Here is a 17,100-nt window from a genome sequence, read left to right as displayed (position 1 = left end):
GCCTTAGATATAAATTCATTAGGCTAGATGTAAGTATACAGTATGCTACTAATAAATAGTGTATGAACGTGTTTGCACCGTTGCTGTAAACTGTAACATGAACATGCATCTTAGCTTTGCAGTTAACATTCAGTTAACATTGCCATCTGTTGGTCACGTGCTGTACATCATACTTTACGGCTACTGAGCTCCAGCAAAGTAAACATTAAGTTGAAAACGTCAATCAGGTGAAAACCTCAGGATGCTTTTAGAATGCTTTTTAAAGGGTGAAATATCATGCTGGGTTAGTTCGAGAGGATTAGAGCAGTGGAAACGAGACCTCGGCAGAACCTCAGGGAGTATAAGGTAAGGCACAACACACGCAGGTATAAGTACACTATTGTAAGGACTTAGGCTACCTGATCTCACCTTGGCTGCAACATTCCACCCCCTAAAAATAAACCCTTGGATGTTATGTAACCACTACTGAGCTCTCTCTGTTTTGTACACTAGTTTGTTACCTGTGCTTGTAATTTCTGGTCATTATACTCAATTTGGAGAGCCTCATCACACAGTTTGTTTATCTAATGACATAGTCACACTGTGATAGTGTTTTTCCTTTTCATATAAATGGAAAAAAGGAGATACCAACACAAAATGCCCTGAAGTATTACTGTTGTTACATGTCATTCTAATGTTGTGAAGGAGATCCTTCTGATATTCTAATAACATAAATAGACACACAGCAAATGTAAAAATCAACAAGTGTACATTTATTGAATCAGTAGATATTACATGTTGGCTGTGTACACCCACAGAGAAAGTCTGGCCACATAGCATATTTCCGAATGAAAGGTGCCTTTCTCAAGCATTTGGCTGCCTCCCTGTCACATTTGCAGAGAATCTTCTCACATTTGTCCTTGAGATCATCTGGAATTAAAAGAGGGTTAAGCGGGTGAGTAGTTTCCTTAAATGACAGCCGATGTGAAAGGAGTGGTCTGCGGAGGATGTGAAGGAAACACTCTGAGGTTTAGAAATGTTAGAAAATGTCTGATGCTCAAATAAACACCGTAAACATCCTGAACTGTGTTGCTTGTCCTATGTGCTTTTGCGATTAGCAATTATGGTTGGGAGCTTAAAATACCTGAAAATGTGGGTGAGAAATTATTCCTTTCGTGCCCATTCCCTCCTAGCACTCCTGTCCCCTATAATGTCTGCAGTGTTTGTAAACTTCTCAGATGTTTGTTGATCACACATTTTCCATGCACTGAAAAGACCCATTCATTTTCAACAGCAAAACAATGACAAAGTCATAGCATGTAGTATTTTCTTTCTCTAAATGACCACACCTCTGTAAGGGGTGAATAGACTTATTCAGCTTGATTTAATCATTATGTCTCATTCATGTGCATAAAACTGAGATGGCATACCACATTCTGCAGTCCTGTCTTCACATGTCCATTGATACCTTCTTGTCTTGGTTTGGCAACCAGCAATTTCTGCATCTCCGTAGCAGCAGTCATGTTTGTGACAGCACCTTAATGAAGGAAAAAATACACTACTGTAACACTTAAAATAGGGCATTATAAGAACTATTTGCTGTCTCATTGATGCACTACATAAGTAATACAGTCTCTTTTTCTAGAAACGATTAACTGAAAAGGCAGAGACTGGGCGGTTTTCCATATTATTGTAGCTTGGACCAACAGCAGCTCTATTTAAAACAAACGGAAATGAAAGAGGATGGGCTCAACTATTGTTAGTAGGCAGGCCTGTGAGAGATTTGGAGGCTGGAGGTTCTGTAGTTTAACGGTTTTGTGGGAGTTCATGTCTGTGATTAGTAGACAGAAGGAAGTTATGGTTAGGATTTTGGGTGTGGAAGCGCTGGTTGTGCATGTCTATTTCCAAATATCCAATTGACAGGAGGGCAAAACCTCAAAAGAAAACCCAAAATGATACACTTTGCAGTTTGAACTGCATCGCATAATGCAGGTTGTTATTGTGGCCTACCAGACTGAAAAGTAAATGGAGGGGTTTTTCATTCAGTGGTACTTTAAATGATCAGAGTTTGTTATGAAATGGCACCCCCCCAAAAATATATATATATATATTTATAACATGTTTATAACACATCATTAGAACTGCCTCACCAGTCTGCTTTATCCCTGGGCCAGCCCTGACCCCCCAGTCCACAGTAGCAGCCATACATCATATAAGCCAGGGCTGATCTGCCTGTGCTGCACTTGATGACTCCTGCCAGCTCCAGTAGCCCTCTCTTAGTCCGTGGGGGGCTCTGCAGTGCCATAGAGGCTATTACCACTGCAACAACAACAACAACAACAACAGAAGAAGAACATGAAACTCAGCGCATCACATGTACACCAATCACATATACACACATATTGTTCAAAATGTGCACTTACATATACTTGTCTGTATGTAACAGCCTTGCTTAGTATGTGCCATTTGCTTCATACTATCTCTTTAGTCATATGTCCTGTCATCAAGTGAATATTGAGAAGTGTAGCTCGGTGATTAGTCTCTCATATGAAGATTATTCTGAATGTCTAAGTGTTCAAAGTGTCGGAATGGACATGCTGTATTATTACAAGTCTATTTATGTGACAACCTAATATTGCAATTGCAAACCTGGAGAAGTCCCTCACATTTTCCAAGAAAGATGCACTTTGTAATGGGGAATATTTAAGACGAATAAAGTTCATATTCATTTAAAAGTAATAAACACAATACTTAGAAAATGTTTATGTTTTCCCTTTCTGTCAGACACATGATTTCCAGTGTTCTATCTGTGACGCTCATTCGTGTAGGGGTTGATGGTCACTAGACTTGTCCCTGAATGTTATGGATTGTTCTCATATCGTTTGATAGTGATTGACGCCAGAGCTACTGAAGGTACAAGGACTGAGGTCACAATGACATTATGAACTCCGTGATTCTGTAGCAGCTGGCAAAGTCACTGTCTTTTGTTTTGACTTCGTACAAGCCTCTCAGGCTGATGTTTAGAGAACATTTCATCATTTAACATTTACATTTAAGTCATTTAGCAGACGCTCTTATCCAGAGCGACTTACAAATTGGTGCATTCACCTTATGACATCCATACAGTCTGATTAATATATAAGTACCTTCTCAGAGAAGGCCCGTTTAATGTTTTCTATGCTTCTATGCTGGGGTGTCTCCTTTTTGCAACTTGTATTAAACTAAATGTGTTTATGATTGATTATAATTTCTTTGACACTGATATTTTTAGACAACCATAGCTTTTGAAACCCCTTTCCCACAATACAAAACAACTTCACACTTTCATGGGACTGCTCTCCTTTTTGTTCAGCTGGAAATTCCCTTTACACTCTTATACTATGGTCTAGTTCTATAACATCTTTTCCCAGATCAAATTAACATGAATTTGTAATGTGCATATTAGTTGTCAACATACAAGACATGACAATTGACATTGGTACTGATTTGTTAAATCATTAAAAATGCATTAAAGTAAAAATTCAACCATAAAATGAGCTCTATATAAAGATCACAAGATTATGGAAATAAAAGATTCAACCATTTCAAGGTGATACAATTGTATTGTTGTGTGAAATTAAGTAGTTGAATCATCAGGCTATAACAGATCTAAATTCCTTTCATGTTAGATCTCTGAAGGCACTCATAACATTGTCCTTTAACATTACTTCACTCCCTCCCAAACCCTCTTAATCATTCCCTGCAAAATGTGTTAAAAAGGTAAAGAAATTCAAGCAGCAATTTACCAGAGAACAGTAGAAGTATCCGATAAAGCGCAGGCATGGTGTGCAAGAGGGAGTCTGCATGCACTGCTGCTTATTTACACTCTGGTGGACATAGGCATTCAGTGCAGTGGGCAGTTTTTTTAGTCTGGTTTGAATAATCTCCTGAGCATCATTCCCTCCTCCTCCCGGAATAATCTGCTGTAAACTAATCCCTGAACACTGATCTGAATTTGGTTTGAGTTCCCTCTCTGTTAGAATCACCCCATTCCATAATGTAGTATTACTTAAAGCCAATTGCTCAATGACTTTTGTTCAGATTCTGGAAGACCAAGGACTTCAGTTCAGGACTAATGCCATGTAGAATACTAGAAGTAGGTCTATTTGATCAATAAATGAATGTCTGTGGTCATTGTTTTATCATGTCAACAGCCTTATTGCATGCAATTCCTCACAGAAAACATGTTCATAAAGGACCAGCAAGTCAACCGTGTCATAAGGTTGTATATCATGCTATATTCCCATTAATAATTCATTTGAATTATATTTATTTGTTGACATTTCAAGATCTCATCATGTACATAGTACTTTAATTTCATAGTTTATTAAAGTAAAAAGTCAGAACACAGTTTGTGGTCAACAGGGGGGCCCTGTTTCCTCGAATGAGAATGGAATCTAGCAAACATTTTTTTTAAACGTCATGCCAGAGACCAGGCCACATCATGATTCGTGTCCCCAACACTCAAGAAATCACTGATGCTGGCCAGGGACCAAGTCATACATCTTAAGCTGTACTCATTTAGATGTGGACTTTTTTTTTACATCTTTTTATTCCTTAAGGGTGAGCATATTTTAAATGTCATTATTTGCGAGATGGCTAACTAGCTAGTTTGCTATCTGGCTGTTAGCTACACCGCTATCAGTCGTGTACTGTTAGCTCTCTTGCATCTCCCGCCCGACATATTGATAACTAGCTTGCTAGGAAGCTAGCTAACGTTACTGTAGGAAAATGTACAGATACTCTACTAGTGTACGTTATCTTTGACAAGCATGTAACTGTAAACTGTATAGCCATGGCTATCTAGCAATCACATTACATACTGTTTGTGTTTAGAGTGTCAATATCTTTCTCCTGCCAGATCGGTTAGTCTAATTTAGTTAAGCTAGCCTACCTAGGTTGAGGTATTTGTTCGACCTAGATGCTAACTAGCTAGCTACATATATCAGTGGGTATCGAACATTTCCTCTGGCGTTATGGGGCTAACTTGTGATAATGTACACTTTATAACGTTCGTCCAGGATCAACTCTCCCAACTACTGTACTGTAGATTTGTATATCCAGACTCGTTGTCAGTCGTAAGCAGACTCACTTTAGCAAGTTAGATTTTTATCTTCTTGAAATATTGACCGATTACTTTTAACTAACTAGCTTGTGAAGACGACAGACAGGAAGTTCAAGGCATGACGAATTTTAAAGCCATGGGGTTTTCGAGGCTGTCGTATGCTTTGTTGAATCAGTAGCACGTGAAACCTGAAAAGTACTTTTCACCTGTTTAACGTTATACAAATTCATGATGTGAATTGTTTCGTCTTTATTTGAGTAGTTAATGAGTGAGTAACTTAATGAAAATGTATGTTTGGACGTATTCTTACGGTAAGGCCTACGACAAAAACGGTTTTGACAATAATACAATTATACTCAGAGTAGGCCTAAAACATGTTAACTAGAAAGGTAACTTAACTTTTTTTTAAATTACATATTGTGTTGACAGAGATCAGGACCTAAAGAAACAGGTGAACATGTCAATCCTGTGTCAGGACCGAAGCAGTCGCTGGCAGGATATTCAGAATGGGCTGCAGTTCATCCAGTGAGTATGATCAGGACTCCCCAGTTCAAGTCCGTGTACTCAGGGAATGCAGATTGGTTGAGCGCATAGGGAAATCAGGCTACAGAGCTGTTGTCAGCCACCAATGGATGGTCTTGGGGGAAGAGAATTACAATTAATTTTCTCAGGAGACAGCCTAAGTGTTTGCATAGTGGTAACTGCCTGGAACTGTACAACAAGTCAGATGTTGTTTAGCAATTTCTGGATCTTGTTCCTTAATGTGAGTAATATTGAAATTGTATTATTTGGGAAAGATTACTCCATGACGCCCTTGAATGGTGTAACACTTGAATATGCTCATGTTTTCAGTGTCAACGGAAGGAGATCTAAGTTTGAACTTGTTTGTTTCTAGGTCAACTCTGCCCTATCCTGGAACTCAGGAACGATATGAGGTGATTATGCAATCAAGCCAAATGGCAGCACCTACATTCGTGACATATGAAGCTCAAAATGCACCTCATATTTTGGTATTTATTTAGAAGTTGAATTTGTTTTTTCAGGTGTTCATTCAGGACCTTGTGAAGAATCTGTTTGGTGAAGGAAATGACGTGTTCAATGAAGGGGAATGGATGCGATCTATAGAAATGTACACTGAGGCCTTGAGCATAGCAGAATATGCAGATTCGGAAGACATCAGTGTACCTACTGGAACGTTGGAAAAGCTGTATGCCAATCGAGCTGCTGCTTACTTAAACGTTGTACCGGTAAGTCGGGGTTAAGAAAGTGGTGTGTTTTGTCTTACATTTATGAATGATGTATTATTTCTCTATTTATTTTTTGTTCAAATAGTGGTATAATTTGGGAATTTTATTTCAGGGTCTGCATGATGAAGCACTAGTAGACTGTGAGAAAGCTCTTCAATTGAATGAGGGAAACCATAGAGCTCTTTATAGGAAAGCCAGAGCCTTGAAAGAGCTGGGCAGGCATAAAGAGGCCTATGAGACTGTAGCGAAGTGCTCCCTTGCAGTGCCTCAGGTGAGACCGCAGAGGAAGTATACCATGTGGTAAGGTTTTGTAGATTGTTCCTTTTATTGTCTTAAGTTCATAATCCTTATTGTCAATATGTGATTGTTTTTTCAGGATCCCAATGTCATAGGATTGACTCAGGACCTGGCCAAAATGTTGGGATTGAAAATCCGTAAAGCCTATGTCAGGAGTAAGGTGAGAGTGTACTGTGTTGAGTATGAATTATGGCACATAGGCTACTTCAGTATGTGGCTTAGTATCTAACCTTGAGACATTTCTTTCAACAGCCTGCCTTAAATGTTTTGCCTGGATCGAGCTATTCAGGTGCATCCAATGACAAGGTAAAGGGAATTCCATTTCTTTGTGTGAATCTGCACACAATACAGATTACTTGCACCACATGAACATGGTGTACCAGCAAGTAAAGATGTTAAGAGCATTCTTTTTTATTTGTTTCAGTCTCAAGGATCTACATCTGTGGAAGATATAGAAATTGGTAAGAGATTCTGTGATTTAGTTTGAGTAATTTACTTAAAGGCCCAGTGCAGTCAAATGTGGTTTCCCTGTGTTTTGAATACACTGAGTATATAAAATATTAAGAACACCTGCTCGTTACATGACAGACTGACCGGGTAAATCCAGGTGAAAGCTATGATCCCTTATTGATGTCACTTGTTAAATCCACTTCAATCAGTGTAGATGAAGGGGAGGAGACGGTTAAATAAGAATTTAACCACAGGAGGTTGGTGGCACCTTAATTGGGTAGGACGGGGTTGTGGTAATGGTTGGAGTGGAGTGAGTGGAATGGTAGAAACCATATGTTTGATGCCATTCCATTAGTGCCGTTCCAGCCATTATGATGAGCCATCCTCCCCTCAGCAGCCGCCGTTGTTTTTAAGCCTTGAGACGATCGAGACATGGATTGTGAATGTGTTCCATTCAGAGGGTGAATGGGAAAGGCAAAATATTTAAGACCTTTTGAACAAGGTATGGTAGTAGGTGCCAGGCTCACCGGTTTGTGTGAAGAACTGCAACGCTGCTGGGTCTTTCACGCTCAATAGTTTCCTGTGTATCAAGAATGGTCCACCACCCAAAGGACATCCAGCCAACTTGACACAACTGTGGGAAGCCTTGGAGTCAACATGGGCCAGCATCCCTGTGGAATGCTTTCAACACCTTGTAGAGTCCATTGCCTGACTAATTGAGGCTGTTCTAAGTACAGAAGGGGGGGTGTGCAACTCAATATTAGGAAGGTGTTCCTAATGTTTGGTTTACTCAGTGTATATTTCTAGTATGAGGTTGGAATAATACTGTGAAATTGTGAAATTATGTACATTATAATGCCCTTTTAGTGTAAGAGCTGTTTGAAAAGACCGCCTGAAATTTCAGGCTATTTTGGTGGGATGGGATTTTGGCCTACCTTGCTAAATTAGTTAATAGACCAATAGATGGGTTGGCTGACATCACGTAAGTGATGCACCGCATTGACGTGGCTGGAAGGCGTGCATTATGATTCTGAACGGTCAGATGGATAGTAACAACTGACAAGAAGCTGTCATGTGGGGAATTGTTGTAAGCTCGCTTCAACTCGTTGTATATTGTTATTGATACCATGTCTTGTTTTGACTCATGCCTATGCTGATATGGCAAACAAAACGCATTGTACAACAATTTCGCAGATTTTGTGCATTGTGTTGTGACACAACGTGGCCTTTTGTCCCCAGCACAAGGTGCGCCTGTGTAATGATCATGCTGTTTAATCAGCTTCTTGATATGCCACATCTGTCAGATGGATGGATTATCTTGGCAAAGGAGAAATGCTCATTAACGAGATGTAAACAAATTTGTGAGAAACTTTTTGTGCATATGGAACATTTCTGGGATTTTTTTATTTCCGCTCATGAAACATGGGATCAACACTTTACATGTTGCATGTTATATATTTGTTCAGTGTATTTGAGACAACAATTGCTCATTGTGCAAATGTATTTATTTTCAATTAACATTTTGTGACAAAATAAGCCAAGCCTGTCTGTTTTGCCCCATAGTTGCGCACGCGTCAGTTTTGTTGATAACCAACACGTCCATAAGAGAGAGAGAGAGATCCAAACCTCTGCCAATAACAGCTTTCTTTTTCCATTTCCACTCCCCACTCAGACAGTCGTAGCAAAATATCTTACTTGCGAAATTGCTCTTTGTGAATAAGTCATTTTTAAATAGTTTAACTCATTTTAATTGAAAACAATCACAGTAAGTTACTTAGTTGTTTCCCAGAAATGATTTGATGAGAGAAAAACGGCTGCATTGGACCTTTTTAAATGTGGACGGTCTTGTTGCTAAAAATAATGTTTGCACTTTCCAAATTCCCACCTGTGTTGTAGAAGTGAATCAGCCCCCTCAGGAAACTGACGGTCCAGACCCAGCCCCCCCAAGCCATGACCCATTGGCAACAATGAAGGTGCACCCCCCTCGGAATGAGAGACTAGAAGCTGAATCCCCCCCTGTCGGCATCATCCCTTCAGTATCGCCTGTTGAGGTTCACACCCCAGAGCCCAGTCATGTTCCGGTGACCCTGCCTATGCCCATTTCCAAGCCCATGCCTATGCATACGTTGGTCAATGGTGCCAGAGCCAGCCCTACCCAGTCTTATCATTTGCCAATGAAAAAGTCTCACCCGGACTTCGATGCGGAAATTATTGGAGATGACCTGGATGATCTGCTGGACCAAGCTGGCCCCGGCCCCACAGAATCTCCCATCGTACGTTCATGGGAGATTGCTGCTGATGTAGGAAAACTTTTTTTTTTTTTTTTTTTTGCACATTCAATTTTAGTTTTAAAAAATCTGTTTTTGTTTTAAATTTGGCTTTTTCACTATCATGTTAAAACAATATCTAATGTAGAGTGTATTGTTCTCTCTCTAGGTCATTCCCACCATGAAGGGCCCTATCCCTTTTCCAACCAGTGCCCCCTCAAATTCCATGTCCAGTCCTTTCCTTATGCAATCTCACATGAACCCTTTTATGCATGTGACATCACAGTGCACAGTGACTCTGCCTCCTCCCTACCACAAGCCACAAGCCAGCGGGTACTCTTTAGGTCTGGACACCTTCGGGGTCTCCTCTCCATTGGACTCACTGGACAGTCTCTCCATGTCAGAGCCTCAGACAGGTATGCAAGGAGTTGCATACAGCCAGTTTAACGGTAATACCTCTCGAATGTGTTGAACATTTGTTATTATCCTTATGTCTTATATCTGGGGCGGTACGTAGCCTAGCGCTTGAGAGCCAGTAACCAGTAAGCTGGTTCGAAAATCTGTCCCTATGCCCTAGAGCAAGGCACTTAAACTTAATTGCTCTGGATAAGTGTCTGCTAAATAACTAAAATGTAAATAACGTCTTATTGAATAGTGAAATCTCAATTCCTAACAAATTTGGATTTTGACAAAACAATCAACTGAAATTTGATTTTGTTTTTGTTATTTACTTGTCATAAATTTTTTGTCAATGTTGTCTCTGAAGTATTTTTCTCTCTCTCTCCACCCCCCACCCCACCAAAAAAAAATCTAGGATATAGTCAGCATCCATTCATGCAGGTGAGTCTAGCTAGTCTAGTCTTTATGTCCCACTGATATTTTCACAACAGTTTGTATTTTATATGTTTAGTTTTTCTTGTCTATTTAAAAAATAAATCATGATATTTGTTCCCCCTCCAGTTGACCGACCATGATAAGCCAATGGGAATGGCCCTGGGGATGCCGGATGTAACCCCCCTCCCTGCTGTTGTGGATCTGGCCAAAAATCCCCTGGCTGATACTCATGAATTCAAACAGGCATGCTCAAACTGCTATGTCAAGACTGGTAAGAACATGCTTTTTGTAATATAAACGCAACATGCAACAATTTCAAAGATTTTACTGAGTTACAGTTCATATAAGGAAATCAGTCAATTGAAATAAATTATTTAGGCCCTAATCTATGGATTGCACATGACTGGGCAGGGGTTTATTTCAGCTCATGAAACATGGGACCAACACTTTACATGTTGCGTTTTTATATTTTTGTTCAGTGTATATGATTGTCTGTTTTGCATCATCTAAGAGTATGAAACTGGGTTGATAAATTTAATTTTTAATTTTACCTTTATTTAACCAGGCAAGTCAGTTAAGAACACATTCTTATTTTCAATAACGGCCTGGGAACAGTGGGTTAACTGCCTGTTCAGGGGCAGAACGACAGATTTGTACCTTGTCAGCTCGGGGGGTTGAACTCGCAACCTTCCGGTTACTAGTCCAATGCTCTAACCACTAGGCTACGCTGCTGGTTATGGTACATGATAATTATTGTATGTGAAAGCTCATGTTGATATCCTATCACTAGGGCTTGGAGTGTTGGATTTCACACTCTATACCGAAGAGCACAAATGCAAGAAGGACATATTACTTGGAAGGATAAAAAATCAACCAGACAAGTCATGGAAGCTGATCAGACCGAGACCGACAAAATCCCAGTATGTTGGGCCATACTACATCTGCAAAGGTAAGCCTTGAAAATACTACTACTATAATAATACTACTACTACTCTAATACTACTACTCCAATGTGCTTCATGGTCCGTCTGTGCCAGTGTTAAGCTGCCTATGGAGATGTATTAACTAAAACGATGATCTTGTAGATGTCGCCATTGGAGAGGGGTGCAGGTACCCTGGTCACTGCACATTTGCCTACTGCCAAGAGGAGATTGATGTTTGGTCCCTGGAGCGCAAAGGCTTCATCTGCAGAGACTTTCTCTTTGATCCATTTGGGCCCACCAGTAAGATCAATCTGACTGTCCCGAAGATCCTACAGGAGCATCACGGGATATTCATGTTCCTCTGCGGAGTAAGTTGGGCTTTTTAATGTAAAAAAAAATAATATAATTGTGACGTGTTCCTCCTGGAATGGGGTGTCTTCATTGATAAGTTGCTGAGTCTGTCTTATTGCATTGCCATTGTTGTGTTAGAGCAGCAAGGGTACACAACTCTGGTTCTTGAGTGTTGCAGTGGATGCTTGGTTTTGCCTTTTCATCAGCCCAGAGTAATAGTGTGTGTGTGGACTCTAGACAATCAATTTAAGTGTCAGGGAGAAATAAAAACCAGCAGGACTGAGGACTGACTGGAGTGGAGCACCCACAGTGTTATAGAGAGAACTTTTGACTTGAAGTTCCCCTGATGTAACCTGACTAACCACATCCTGTGTCCTCATTCTTCTCACGAGCAATAGAATTCCACGGAACAATGATGCTGAGACTACCATTTTTTTTCTGTTTTAAAAGTATGCCAAACAAAAAAACAATGATTACATTACACATTACATTTAAGTCATTTAGCAGACACTCTTATCCAGAGCGGATTACAAAGTTAAACCATACAAATCTATGCATTAGGACAACTTTTAACAATTTTCCACTGATAAAAAAATCTAATTAAACATTTACTTGAAGAAACAAAGTTTGGTAACAGAATTACGGTTTGTTGTTTTTTTTGCCATCATTCTGTTACCGTGGAATTACCCTGATACAACACTAACGTTGACTGTCATATTACTGCCTCTGGTATAAGCGGCAGTTTTATGAGTGTGAGCTGTGTCCTTTATTAAAACCTCTACTCTGTGTACAGTGTCTTGTAAGAGTTGTCCATCCCTCTAATGTATTGTATCTGATCTCCAGGTGTGTTTTGATCACAAACCCAGAATAATCAGCAAAACCAATAAGGACAACCCATCTCTTTGCTCTCACCCCGTGACAAAACATGCCTTTGAAGATCAGAAGTAAGCCATTTCACTTGTTTACACATGCTGAGACAAATGCAGAGTTTTTTTTAAAGTGAATTAAGCAGCGGTCTACCTTGTAAGTGATGGTTTGTGGCTGACCGCTCTGGTTCCTTTAGTAATTAAGCCCACTAGTGTATATTGTAACATGATTCTATGCCCTGCACAGTGGGGTTGTGAACTTGATGAGTTGTTGTGCTTTCAGGTGCCTGGTCCACATTCTGAGGGAGAACACTGTGCGCTACTCCAAAATCCGTCCGTACAGTCCGCAGAACCAGATGGACATCTGTCGGCATGAGGTGCGCTACGGCTGCGTGCGGGAAGACGAGTGCTTCTATGCCCACAGCCTGATCGAGCTGAAGGTGTGGATGATGCAGCACCAGCTAGGTAAGCTCTTACCACCTATTAAAGGTGCCTTCAAATAGCATCTAATCAAAGAATGTTATTGGTAATTCAACAAGATTACTTTTCCCAGTTGTAAGAGGTGCCGACAGACATGGCACCTCTGCTTCTAGTTCCTAAGCAACTTTGTAGTATTTAGTTTGTGTGTTATTTCTTACATTATTAGCCCAGAACGTTTTTTTGTGTTATTACATACAGCCAAAAAAGTATTTTAAGGACCTTCTGGTAACTTTTGTGGGTTTTCTAAGTGAACATCCCTCTTAACTCTTTGCAATCTGTTTATGATCATATAGGCATCACTCCTGAAAATATAGTCCATGAGGCTAATAGGTTTTGGAACATGGAGGCAGGCACCCAAGGATCCCTGGTAAACAGTCATTGTACACAACACTATATTCAGAACATGCTTTATTTCCTAAATGTATTTCTAATGTTCATTTGACTGCAGATTTTCCACATTACTTAACACAAACCATTTATTTTGTGTCATTCCAGCAATTCACCACACCACTGAAGAGGTTTGGACCCCCAAATCTGAAGATGCAGTTTGTGTGTGGGCAGTGTTGGAGAAACGGCCAAGTTAGTGAGGCTGACAAGAACAAGAAGTACTGCACTGCCAAAGCCAGGCATTCGTGAGTAGTTCTTTCCCCTGAAACCATTTCAGGACAATTTGAATAATGAGCCTGGTCAGCATAGTGAATTTCATCTGACCTGTGTTGCAGGTGGTCAAAAGACAAACGAGTGGTGCTGGTGAGTTCCATCGAACGCAAGAAGTGGACAACAATCCGCCCTCTCCCAACAAAGAAGCCCATCCCATCTCAGTTTGAGGTAGGCCTAGGAGGGCTGAACATGCTCCCAGAGCAACTGGTCTGACCACATACTCAGCTGACTCGTATGGGAATCTTCCAGAGACACTCATGTTTTGTCCTCGTGTAAAGTGCTCATGTTTTGTTTGTGTGTATTACTTACAGATTTGTATGCACGTGTCCACTGGCAAAAAGTGCCAATACATCGGAAACTGCACATTTGCACACAGCACAGAGGAAAGGGACCTGTGGACATACATGAAAGAGAACAACAGTGAGTTCATGTTACAGATGGACCGTCGTTTTTGTACAGCAGTTCGTTCATGCCTGTGTGATGTACAGTAAATATATTATGATGACTAATACAAACTTAATCAGATACTAAACTGTGTGTGTCCATTTAGTTCCTGACATGGAGCAGCTGTATGAGCACTGGCTGCAGTCTCAGAAGCCTGGCTGGAGCGAGGAGGCCTCCAACAGCTCCATCAAGGAGAACGGGAAGCAGATCCACATGCCCACAGACTATGCTGAGGAGATGGTAAGCAATCTCTGTTTTAACCACACCCAGATGGTTATATGACCTTCAACATGCTGTAAGTGACCACAAACCTTCAACATGCTAATATCATCTTGATGATATCTGTTACGCTAGACTGGCAACCACTGTTGGCTTTGTGGTAAGAACTGCAACAGTGACAGGCAGTGGCAGCAGCACATCACCTCAGAAAAACACAGAGAGAAAGTGTTTAACTCTGAAGACGATCAGAACTGCTGGCAGTATCGCTTCCCCACTGGCACCTTCAGAGTTTGCGAGAGGTAAGGTTTCTTATGCTAATTCAATGTTTATTTAGGTCACTGGTGCCTAATTTGATTACTGGAAATGGTGTTCTTGGTGACTGACATTTCTGATACTGCATCCATTTCTACAGATACCTTAAAGGCACTTGCACAGAGGAGGAGTTGTGTAAACTGGCTCATGGAAACGAGGAACTAAAGGAATGGACGGAGCGCAGGGAGTTCCTTTTGATGAAACTGGCCAAAGCGAGAAAAGACCATCTTATAGCCCCAAATGACAATGACTTTGGCAAATATAGTTTTCTGCTTAAAGACATAAAGTAATGATTTGATGACAATGATTATGTTGGGATGCAATATATTTTGCAGTGTTAAGTAAAAGAGGTACAGGTTCAGGTAAGCCTTTGGGAGGCACTAGTCTGTACCATTAAGAGGAGAGATGCAGATCACAGCTTGATTTTAATGGGAAGTACACAGTTGGCCATGTGCTCCAAATGATCATAGCGGTGTTCCTTTTATCACAGATAGAGATGCACCATTGCCTTTTACGTAACGTAGCAATCATTGACGCGTCACAAAGATTGCTTGTCATAAAATGGATTGATTGATGTCCTGCTCAGAGAAGCCAAAGCAGCGGTAGACACCATCAGAACAGCTCGTATGTCGAAAGGTCACATAAAAAAGGCTTGTTTTTGTATTTGAGTTTTTAAGAAAGGTTCCTTTTTGTTTTATATGATTCAGAAGTCTAAAGATTGGAATGTTTTGAAATGGAATTATGCATCCTTTCAAAAATTATGTTCACGTAGGTCTTTTTTTCATTATTTCCATAATTTGTTGCATTTATGCCTGTTGGTTTTGGAATATGCCAACCAACCAAAATAAAATCTTGATTTCTTGTTGCAAGTATTGATTTTGTACTTGTTCATTAGGGTAGCAGCCTAAAAAATGTAGATTACATAGAATGTCAATGTGTTTAGTTGTCATGAAGTCTAAAATGGAAGACATTTTGCAAAGTTTAATCAGTGGTTGCATGTGGTAGGATGGATACAATGGTTTGTGGAATGACAATAGTCGAGTTCCTGCCTGACGACATTGCAGATGCATGCTAGATCTTACAACTCCTGGATAGGTGTCAGCTAAACACAAAATGGGTCGTTCCTCTGCCCAGGTGTTGCTGACACCGGCCAGATCTTACAACGCCTGGATAGGTATTTTACGTACAAGCTAACCACACACGATATATACAGAAGTATGGACACCCCTTCAAATTTGTGTATTTGACTATTTCAGCCACACCTGTAGCTGACAGGTATGTAAAATCAAGCACAAAGCCATATTATCTACATAGGTAAACATTGGCAGTCTTACTGAAGAGCTCAGTGACTTTCAACGTGGCACTGTCATAGGATGCCACCTTTCCAACAAGTCAGTCAAATTTCTGTCCTGCTAGAGCTGCCCCAGTCAACTAAGTGCTGTTATTGTGAAGTGGAAACGTCTAGGAGCAACAATGGCTCAGCCACAAAGTAGTAGGCCACACTAGCTCACAGAACAGGATCAACGAGTGCTGAAGCGCATAGATGATTTGTTTTTACGTGCTATCTTGCAACACTAACTACCAAGATTCCAAACGGCCTCTGGAAGCAATGTCAGCACAAGAACTGTTTGTCGGGAGCTTCATGAAATGGGTTTCCATGGCCGAGCAGCCGCACACAAGCCTAATATCACCACGCACGATGCCAAGCATCAGAAGGAGTGGTGTAAAGCTCACCGCCATTGGACTCTGGAGCAGTGGAAACATGTTCTCTGGAGTGATTAATCACGTCACCACCTAAGAGTCCGACTGACAAATATTGGCTCGGCGGATCCCAGGAGAACACTCCCAGCCCAAAAACATAGTGCTAACTGTAAAGCTTGGTGGAGGAATAATGGTCTGTGGCCGTTTTCATGGTTCAGGTTAGGTTCCTTAGTTCCAGTGAAGGAAAATATTAATGCTACAGCATACAATGACATTCTAGGCAATTCTTTGCTTCCAACTTTGTGGCAACAGTTTGGGGAAGGCCCTTCCCTGTTTCAGCATGACATTGCCCTCATGCACAAAGCCATGTCCATGGTTTGTTGAGATTGGTGTGAAAGAACTTGACTGACCTGCACAGAGCCCTGATCTCAATCCCATCAAACACCTTTGGAATGAATTGTGAACCCTGACTGCGAGTCAGGCCTAACATCAATGCCCGACCTCACTAATACACTTGTGGCTGAATGGAAGCAAGTCCCCGCAGCAATGTTCCAACATCTAGTGGAAAGCCTTCACAGAAGAGAGGAGGCTGTTATAGCAGCAAAGGGGGGGACCAACTCCATATTAAAGCCCATGATTTTGGAATGAGATGTTTGACAAGCAGGTGTCCACATAATTTTGGTCATGTTGTAGCAACCTGTCAGTCAATACCATTGGTTGATGCATGCCATGTCTGAGCAGGGGAATGCGACCCATGTAATATACAGTGCCTATAGAAAGTCTCTACACCCTCCTTGGGTTTCTTCAAATTTATTGTATTACAAAGTGGGTTGAAAATGGATTTGTTTTTTGACTATGCTCTACATAAAATAATGCTGAGGAGAAATTCTAACATTTACAGATTAATGAAAAATAAAAAACAAATATACACTTCCGTTCAAAAGTTTGGGGTCAATTAGAAATGTC

At 40.7% G+C, this 17,100-nt stretch overlaps 2 protein-coding genes across 4 annotated transcripts; one reads left to right on the top strand and one right to left on the bottom strand.

The window, feature by feature from the left end:
- Positions 1-731: 731 nt before the first annotated feature.
- Positions 732-3,859, bottom strand: LOC123998599 (phospholipase A2-like). The gene is made up of 4 exons (XM_046303604.1): positions 3,765-3,859; positions 2,130-2,298; positions 1,410-1,516; positions 732-909 (listed from the first exon to the last, which is right to left on the bottom strand). Exons 1-4 carry the CDS (start codon positions 3,799-3,801, stop codon positions 761-763), a joined length of 462 nt encoding a protein of 153 aa, XP_046159560.1. The 5' UTR covers positions 3,802-3,859; the 3' UTR covers positions 732-760.
- Positions 3,860-4,411: 552 nt separating this feature from the next.
- On the top strand, positions 4,412-15,298 carry LOC124000483 (zinc finger CCCH domain-containing protein 7A-like). Of its 3 annotated transcripts, none has more exons than XM_046306861.1 (23): positions 4,412-4,581; positions 5,513-5,608; positions 5,979-6,018; positions 6,127-6,330; positions 6,443-6,601; positions 6,707-6,787; positions 6,880-6,933; positions 7,052-7,088; positions 8,974-9,377; positions 9,514-9,760; positions 10,159-10,184; positions 10,305-10,449; positions 10,969-11,127; positions 11,264-11,469; positions 12,296-12,396; positions 12,602-12,783; positions 13,092-13,165; positions 13,294-13,430; positions 13,521-13,626; positions 13,770-13,878; positions 14,009-14,142; positions 14,257-14,420; positions 14,534-15,298. In XM_046306861.1, exons 2-23 carry the CDS (start codon positions 5,541-5,543, stop codon positions 14,721-14,723), a joined length of 3,027 nt encoding a protein of 1,008 aa, XP_046162817.1. In that variant the 5' UTR covers positions 4,412-4,581; positions 5,513-5,540; the 3' UTR covers positions 14,724-15,298. The 3 variants fall into 3 exon arrangements, with proteins under 3 accessions (XP_046162817.1, XP_046162815.1, XP_046162816.1); XM_046306859.1 differs by having other exon boundaries at positions 9,514-9,793; XM_046306860.1 differs by lacking the exon at positions 4,412-4,581 and adding an exon at positions 5,231-5,394 and having other exon boundaries at positions 9,514-9,793.
- The last annotated feature ends 1,802 nt before the right edge of the window (positions 15,299-17,100 follow it).

Source organism: Oncorhynchus gorbuscha, linkage group LG16 (assembly GCF_021184085.1).
Source record: "Oncorhynchus gorbuscha isolate QuinsamMale2020 ecotype Even-year linkage group LG16, OgorEven_v1.0, whole genome shotgun sequence".
NCBI classification, from domain to species: Eukaryota; Metazoa; Chordata; class Actinopteri; order Salmoniformes; family Salmonidae; genus Oncorhynchus; species Oncorhynchus gorbuscha.
Note: the sequence above shows the minus strand (reverse complement) of the source record. Positions and strands in the feature narration are given on the sequence as shown.